Source organism: Temnothorax curvispinosus, unplaced genomic scaffold (assembly GCF_003070985.1).
Source record: "Temnothorax curvispinosus isolate PA1 unplaced genomic scaffold, ASM307098v1 QBEX01014631.1, whole genome shotgun sequence".
In the NCBI taxonomy this organism is placed as follows: Eukaryota; Metazoa; Arthropoda; class Insecta; order Hymenoptera; family Formicidae; genus Temnothorax; species Temnothorax curvispinosus.
This window is the reverse complement of record NW_020224411.1, coordinates 5,269-14,131: the sequence shown is the minus strand read 5'-3', so window position 1 is coordinate 14,131 and position 8,863 is coordinate 5,269. Positions and strand designations below refer to the sequence as shown.

The 8,863-nt window shown below is 30.0% G+C and overlaps 1 protein-coding gene across 1 annotated transcript; it reads right to left on the bottom strand.

Annotated features, from left to right (window-relative positions):
• Positions 1-208: 208 nt before the first annotated feature.
• LOC112464854 lies at positions 209-7,530 on the bottom strand. The gene is made up of 9 exons (XM_025032101.1): positions 7,286-7,530; positions 6,590-6,709; positions 4,347-4,464; positions 3,913-4,177; positions 3,707-3,835; positions 3,550-3,640; positions 2,778-2,914; positions 2,468-2,600; positions 209-306 (listed from the first exon to the last, which is right to left on the bottom strand). The coding sequence occupies exons 1-9, from the start codon at positions 7,481-7,483 to the stop codon at positions 250-252; spliced, it is 1,248 nt and encodes a 415-aa protein (XP_024887869.1). The 5' UTR covers positions 7,484-7,530; the 3' UTR covers positions 209-249.
• Between the last annotated feature and the right edge of the window lie 1,333 nt (positions 7,531-8,863).

The following is an 8,863-nucleotide window of genomic DNA, read 5'->3' as shown; positions in this document are numbered from 1 at the left end:
CAAACAGAAAACTTTTTTAATGACAATTAAATAAAGTCTCAGTAACAAAGAATTTTCATTGTACTCAACTTTGTCAGATTACAATCTAGAATCCCGATTTCTCACACATCACGTTTCAGCACACATCACCTAAAATGCGAGATCGGAATGATCTCAACACTTCTATTTCTTTCACCTTTACCGTCCCGTCCCCATTCTCTCGCTTCCAAATTGAAACCAATTTTATTTTATCATTATTAATTCATAGTCTTAATTCTCCCTCATAGAATAGAGAACAGTAAAATAAGATATCGAAGTACTCAACACCTGTAATAAAATATATCTTTTGCTTTATTCTGTAATAATAAGTTATATTGAAAATATAATAGACAATTAGAGACAATATGTTTTGTTACGTCCGAACCTCAGGATTTTGTTTAGCTGGAAAACGATCAAGAAATGGCTAGCTAGGGGTGGTGGTATGGAAGGACTCAATGCAGATACTAACGGTTGTTTCGCAGGTATACGCAGTGAGGCGCGTGCCTTGTATCAATCGCACTTTTCAAAAGCTCCGGATATGGGTCAACGTCCCGTAGGGACGCTAAGACGCCTTTCGTGAGCTGTGCGATCGGTCCTGTTTTAGGTCAAGAAACTTAAACCTTTTAACCTAGGATCGGACCTTCGAGCACAGAATCTAATTTAAAACTCGGTATCGGACTTGATTTCGACAATGTTCGTAAAACGGAAGAGAAGAGAAGAGAACCAGAAAGAAAAGCTGGACCAAAGTGAAGTGAAAAATTGAAGTAGAGTGATTGAGTTCTGTGATGTCGCAGTTAATATATAGGAAGTTCAAGGAGTGGATTTTGTCTTGAGATGTGTCAGGTTTCCGTTCCGAGGATTTTGGTAGGATATTTCCACCCGGGATGTAGATTTGTGTTTTCAGAATTACTCATTGAGTGAGCTCGACGTGGGAGCATCACTATTGTATAATTTCGATTTTCGCCTACCTATCTATTGGCGAGCTAAATACAGATATCGAATGCCCATTTTTACGGCTGCCCATTGACGAGTCATGTCGTGAGGCCCCTACCATCTTATTTTTGGGGGTGCGAGCTATTGCTTTTTTCAATGACTCATCTAGTTTTCTAATTATCGCCGATTTATTTTTTATTAAAGTCGGCGACAACTCTTGATTCTCGGTTTATCTCGCAATCTTATTTTTGTTAACAAACAGTTTTATTGGGATTACATATCTTTACTGACGGTTTAAAACAAAAAGAGATTTTCGTTAACAGTTACAAAATTTTCAGACTCCGTTTTGCTTCCTCATAGAGGAAGCTGTTTTCGTGAAAAAATTTTTTTTCAGGTATCTTCGGCAAAGTGTTTAGAATGTCCTAAAACGTCGAAAAATCACTTCTGTACAAAATGTTCGTGTGTATGTGTGTATGTATGTGTGTGTATGTGTGTGTGTATGTAACGCTTTTGTTGTCCGTTTATGCTCTAACTTCCGTAATTTTTTAGATATCGGGATACATTTTTTTTTAATCGATAGATTATCATGTAAGGAAGGGTGAGATTGAATTTGACGATGATCGGTAAAAAGCGGTTCTTTTTTAATAAAATTTAGAATTTTTATAGAAATGTTTGTGGTTGCTTTAACTTCTCAAATTTTGAGATATCAATCTATTTCTAATTTTATTATTTTCTTCAGTTTTTTCTACCCCTATTTTATATATAATTCTTTAAGATTTGGTTGATTAGATCCAGCTTTATACGCGATCAAAGGTCTATATGCGAAAGTCCCTATATGGACCATGTTAAATTTAAAATAAAAAAAAGTGTGCAAATTAGAAACTTGCACATTGCTCATCACTACAGATTGCTACCATTGCTCCTATTTTATTTCGGTCATAAAGCTTCCTCTATGAGGAAGCCAAACTAATAAATACTAATAATTATACATCAAATAAAATATAAGCTTCCTCATAAAAGGAGCTTTGTAAGCGAAATAAAATAGGAACAATGGTAGCGATCTGTAATGATGAGGAAGCAATATGCAAGTTTCTAATTTGCATACTTTTTACCTATCTAACAGTATTACACGAGCAATTCTAGAACTGCTTGTTCAATATGATAAAATTTTGTATTGAACTTTTACTTGAAATTAAGTGCTTTTTGGCGATCCGCGGATCAGACAAAGTTGATAAAAGCGTATATGCCTTGTCTGTTTGGATTTCATCATGGAAGTTTTCTCTCGATTTTATTATATTTTTTAGGTCTGAATCCTTAGTTAGCATTTTGCATAAATATAATTATAATACATTATAATAATAAAACCGCATTTTTCTTTATGATTTATGTGTTGTGAAGCGTGATTTTAAAACGAATACTTCAAAATGACTGTTAATGTTATTATCGATTAAATAATATTTGCATGGATAATAAAAGATTTTACTATAAACTATAATATATGGTATATATTTCTTACCGCAGCGGCACTTTCCATGTTCGCCACAAATATTCCACCGATAATTATTTGAAAGGCCTTAATGCCCCTTTGTAGTAGAAACAATATCATTCTCTGTATATGTAACGGAAATACATACCACTGAACGTTGTATCTAAAATAATAACAAATTGATAATCATGACAAGATAAAAATATTTGAAAATTATGCATATACTTGTTTCACAAATCATATTAGTCAAATCATAGTACTCTTACTGCAATATTTTCTATAATTTTTTTATTACAAAACAAGTACTCTTATATGAAAAAATAATGGAAATATTTCTTACACTGTGACAAATACGTATTCATTGTGATCCGTGATTTCTTGCGCAAAATAGTTGCCTAAGAACAAGTACGCATTGAAAGTTTTTATCATCAAAAGAGTAAAAAAAAGTTGCTCAATATTATCACTATGTGACGCAGCCTAAAAATTGTAATGCATTTGTTATACATTTACTGGTATCGACTGTTCTTACGCACGATCGAATCATATTGCTCTATATTGTTCATATTGTTTTATTTATGTTGCACGATAAAATTTCAATAGATTATTATGGCTGTTTTCCAGCAAGGTGACACAGTGCGACACTGTGCGACACTGTGCGACACTGTGCGAACACTGTGTCGAACTCTACATCGATGCTGTGTCGAGATGTGCTTCGCTGTGTCGTTGTTGGAAAGCACTGTGTCTAACACTGTGCCACACAGTGTCGCCTATGTTCCTTGCTGGAAAGCACCCTTATAATATGTCATCGAAAACAAAACATTGAATTATTGTGCAGATATAGTTTTAATGACAAGTTTTTATTTAGTAGTTATTGGTAATTTCTTTTACTTACAATTAGCCTATATAATTTGAAATTATTATATAGTATTTTAAAAATATACATATACATATATTGCAGTTGTGGCTTAAGCTTATAAAAAACACTAGTACAATTATTTTCACAAATTGGCGCTTTTAATTTATATATTACGACAGAAAAATATTTCGCTACTTCTTTTTATATCCTTGACTTTTTCATAAAATTCTAGTATTATGAAATATAAAAATATTACCCGATAAAGACTAAGGGTAACACCAATTAGGCCGAACATTATCATGGAGAAGTAGGGCCCCCCAAAGTTTGATATTAAAAAGTCCGCGAACCTTCAAATACGAAAAATTCGTGTTATTATATTAGTATTAAATGCTCTATATCAAATATATACCAACTCCATAGCTTTACGATGAATGTCCACGGCATAAGCTATCTCTTTGTAAACCTTGTTTTTACTTTTTAGGATATCTTTTTGTAAAATATTCATTGCCTGTTCGATACGATAACTGTAAATAATTTTATTCCTGTAATTAATTTTATTTTGTTTTGAGATAACAAACAAATATTATTTACGATTATATTCTAGCATTCATTTGCTCACCTGGCAATACTAAACATTCCGCAGATATGTTGAATATATGCAATGAGCATCGCCCCTGTTGCTATCATTAGGGCATTCCCTACGTAAGAAGCTGCTAGTGTATGCAGCGTAGTTAAGTAGAAATATTTTTTTTGATCAGTAAAGTACTCCCTCGCAACATACACTGAAGGATTTAGTCGAGACTCGTTCTTAGGCAGAACAATGTTTTGAATGTATGGCAAAATTTGTACAACAGCTAAGTTACATTTGTTCAATATGCCAAGCACTGAGAAAAGTTTTGTAAAATTAATCACACACATATATAAATCAAACCGCCTTTTAATTTTTTTATTTTTCTCTGTTGAGGTTAGCGAAAATCTTGTTTTGTTTTGAAAAAAAATGTATTTGTGATTAATCCAATTTTGGAACAGAGAACTCGACTACCATTATCTTACGTATAAATACAGTTGTGTAACATTTTGCCTTGCTCCCGTATTTTTCTATGATAGCGATTTCCTTCTCATCTCTTAGCTCGTTATATACATCTTGAAGCTGTTCCAGCATACGCCTTATCTGCCAATAATATTATATGCCATTTTTTAAATAAAATTTTAAAACAATTGCGAACTTTTGTATTCTTGATTAAGACGGAATTATTTGTACACTGAGAAAAAAATTGGTTGTACAGACTTTTGTAGATCCAATGGTATTCAACATTTATTAAGTTGAATAAGTAACATTTACTTCGCCGGTCAATAATTAACACAATTGAGAATTTAATTGATTATACTGGCAATGATTATAATCGTGGTAACGATTATAATCGTCGTGACAAATCATCACCGAGTTTCGACCAAGGATTCTGGCCATTCTAAAGTTGAATATACACTTTTGACTGAAAATTGGTGTTTCCATCTTATTATTGTTTGTCATCTTAATACATGTTAATGCTATAAATATTACCACATGCCGCAGCGGTCGAATTGGTACGACACCCGTCACGAAATGAGGAAGGTTCCAGGTTCGAACCCTGGCTGAGGTAATATTTTTCGCAATAAATTTAATTATTTAATTAAGATACTTACATAAATATTATAAGCATCTAAAATTACATCAACTTTAGAATGATCAGAATCCTTGGTCGAAACTCGGTAACGATTTGTCACGACGATTATAATCGTGGTAACGATTGCCAGTATAGTCAATTAAATTCTCAATTGTGTTAATTATTAAGTTGCACTAAAAAATGTATAATTCATTCAACCATCAACATTTTTTAATAAAGAATTCAGCTAATATTTAATTAAACCAACTGATGTTAGTTAAATGTATTGGAAAATATTTCAGTTGCATGAAACATATTTTGCGTTTTTCAACAAATTATTTTTCTCAGTATGTTACTTTTTCTTTAAATACATCTTACATTATAACCAGTGATCGGCAAAAATTCCGTTTTTAGAAATGATATCGGCGATTATTTTTAATTAATCAAAAATAAAAAATTTGAATGTTTTTAATTTTAATTAACAAAAAATTGGTAATTACTAAAATACTAAGCTCTAAATGTAAAATAATTATCATTTGATTAGAATAATCATATTACTTTGTACGAGAAATTAATAAATAATCATAAATATATTGCTCATGATTTAAAAAATTGGCAATTATATTAAAATAGACTGTCGGTTTTTAAAAAAATTACTTGTTCAGAAAAAAATATTGCTCTTTTTTTGAAAAATTAATTGTTTTTAAAAAGTATATTATTTCTTTCTTAAACAATTAGTAATTGTTAAAAAATATATTACTAATTTTTGAGGAAATTAGCATTTATTGTTTTGAAAAGTATCCGTTTTTAGAAATATATCAGGAGAAAGGAAACGATGAAGTGTTAACTACTATACAATTTTTTCGTACTGAAAATTCACATTCAAATCTGCATTTCAATTTTTTATTTGCCGGAATTTTTCGTGCACAATTATTTTTTTAGTTGTCTAAATAATAATGGTATTTTTAGAACAATTCTCCGCTTTATTATTAACGTGTGAAATAAGTGTAATCAAAAACTCTATAATATCTCCTTCGTCAGTCATCTCATGACTGTGTTCATGCTTGTCTTTGCCAAAAGGATTTGTTTCAGAGTCAAGGATAATGAACAGAAATTATTTTTATTTAATTGTTAATTTTTTGAAAAATTAGAAAATATTTAATTACTAATTTTTTTTAAATTAAAAATTATTTTTTTTTCTATTATATTATTTTTTAGAAAATTAGAAATTAAATTATTTATTTTTTGAAAAATTGGTTATAATTCTTGATTTATTATTAAATTTTCTAAAAATTTGAAAATAATATTACATTATTAACAATTTGTGTAGAAATAACCTTTTTTGAAATTATTTACATATTGCTTGGTAAATAAAAATAAATAAAAAAAATTTTTTTTTTTAGAACTTATTATTGTATTTTTGCTTATTAATGATTGCTTTGATATTTAAGAAATAAATAATGAAATTTTTTTGCCGATCACTGATTATAACTATAATAAAAGTAGAGGATTTTAAATCATGAAGAACTAAAAGAAAATTAAGAATAGCGGGATTAATTCAGTCCTAATAGGGGAAGAATACGAAAATCCGACAGTTTTACATTCGAAGATTACATCTATCACTAATGCATATATGATTGATAACGCTCTTACGATATCGGCGTTAAACCAAAACGAACTGTATTCGATCACATTGCACATAAAGAAGCATGTAATAGAGAAAACCTTGATAATGTGTTCTGTAGTACATTTTGACGTCGAGAATGTTGTAAACTGCAAGAAATAATTTTTAATAATTGAATAACCGGATTAAAAAACCAACAGTAGTCTGTCTGATTAGCAAACTGTTATATATTTCTCTATTCTCCGTTGTTCTCCGTGTAAGGTAAAGGTACCATACCTTTATTATTTATAAGTATAACGCGAATTAAAATCAAAGATAAAAGTATTTTTTTTTGTAGTTTGAAACTTCAGTTATAATATCCAAACGTTTATTTCCATAAATTTATATTTTTTTTAAGGTATCCAGACACAGGTACGTGTCCAGGTATTGGTACATTTACCTGCTCTTAAGTGTCCGGGTATTGGTACCTTTACCCTACTATGTATAATAAATTAGTAAAAAAAGAAAATAATTAATATTTGAGTATAATTGTATCGCAATAATTTTATTTTATTATATTTAATATAATTAATATATTAATATAATTATATTAATATATTATATTTAATAAAATTAATTATATTAATATATATTTATATTTAAATTGAAATATGATAGATGTAACTCTTTGTTATATAGTATTTGACAGCTTAATTTATAATACCAAAATTAAAATCTTAGCGTACTTGGAATATAATAAAACTTATCAGAACCCCAAGAAGTAAAATGAACTGAAGTTTAACGATTGGCGATCGTTGGTAAGGCCACAAACCTACGCCAAGCAACAGAATTCGGTTAACTCTAAAATGTTGAGTTTCCAGACAGATCATCTTTTCGTGAACACAGAAATACATTTGACGGAAAAACATTGGATGGAAATTCATTTATTCTTCTTTTTTTCTCTTCATTAATCGTGACCTTTTTTTCTACTATTGCAAATTTTTTTTGTAATCTTTCTTATTTGACATTAGTATGATGTAAAGCCATAGAAAATACAACTAAAATATTAGACATTGGTAATTTAAGAAATTTCCTTCTAAAGAAGTTCATGAATAAACGATTGATTTCACACTAAATTCAATTTAACAGGTGTTCTTTTCTCACGGAGGAACGTTCGTAGGCGGACTTCTGTCGTACAGAAGTCGCGCAGTCGCAATCGCCACTTTTCAGAGCACCACATTTCCGCGTGCTTCATTCTGTAGTGAACGCTCATAAGGTATGTTTATCTAAGCAATATTAACCCTTTCGGTACGGAGTGACGCGAACGGCCCTCCAGTGGCCGAAGTGTCGATCCGCCGATATACGCGATTCGGCCGAGAGAGCTAGGCACTCGACGTTCAACGTCTTCAATTAATATATGTAATAAAACTCAATAACAAAAACAATTTAAAAAATTTATCAACAGAAACATTTCAAGTTAACATTTCAAGTTGCTCGGTCGCAGTGAGCAGCATGTGAACAGTGACTATAGTGCTCGGCTGCAGTGATCTGTATAATGGACAGTGACTCTCCGTACCGAAAGGGTCAAATATTGGCATATTTCAAATTAGTAAATTATGTTAATGTTAGTATTTTTATAGTATCAGGTAATGTCATCGCGAAAATAATTTTGTTTTCTCCAGCAAATATAATTTTACTATTGTATAATTATAATTATGTATTTTTAAACATGTCTATTCTTAATACTTATTTTTTTTAAATTTCCTGACATTTGCGTTATTTAATTGCTCCCAAAGAGGATTATATTTAGTTTTAAACCAATAATAATAAATTATTTGTTTTTGAATATGCTGGTTTTAATATATCAATATGCACGTTACAATCAATAAAATAATAATATATCGGAAATAATTTTAAATAATTCTTTTATTATCGTCATCTCTTTTCCATTAATTTGACAGTATTGAAGTCTACGTTCTCTCCGTTTAATATTCATACAATCATTGCAACATTGTCATTAATACTTTATATTTAATCTCTTTAGAGATTATACAGTGCTATATATAGATCGACATGATTATTGATTCCTATAATAAATAAATGTGAAGTAGTAAGTAGTAAGATCTGCAGGGTTCAGGAGCTCATGAGAATTTTCTGTGTTTGTCTGTTAAAAAGAATCTTGGATTATGTTCTATACAGGCTGTTCAATAACGTTAGTATTGAAATTTAAGAACAAGTAGTACCCATGAAATAAAACTAAAAAGTCTTAATAAGCAGTACTCCAAAACAATTTATTTCTGAGACATTGAGACATATGAAACATT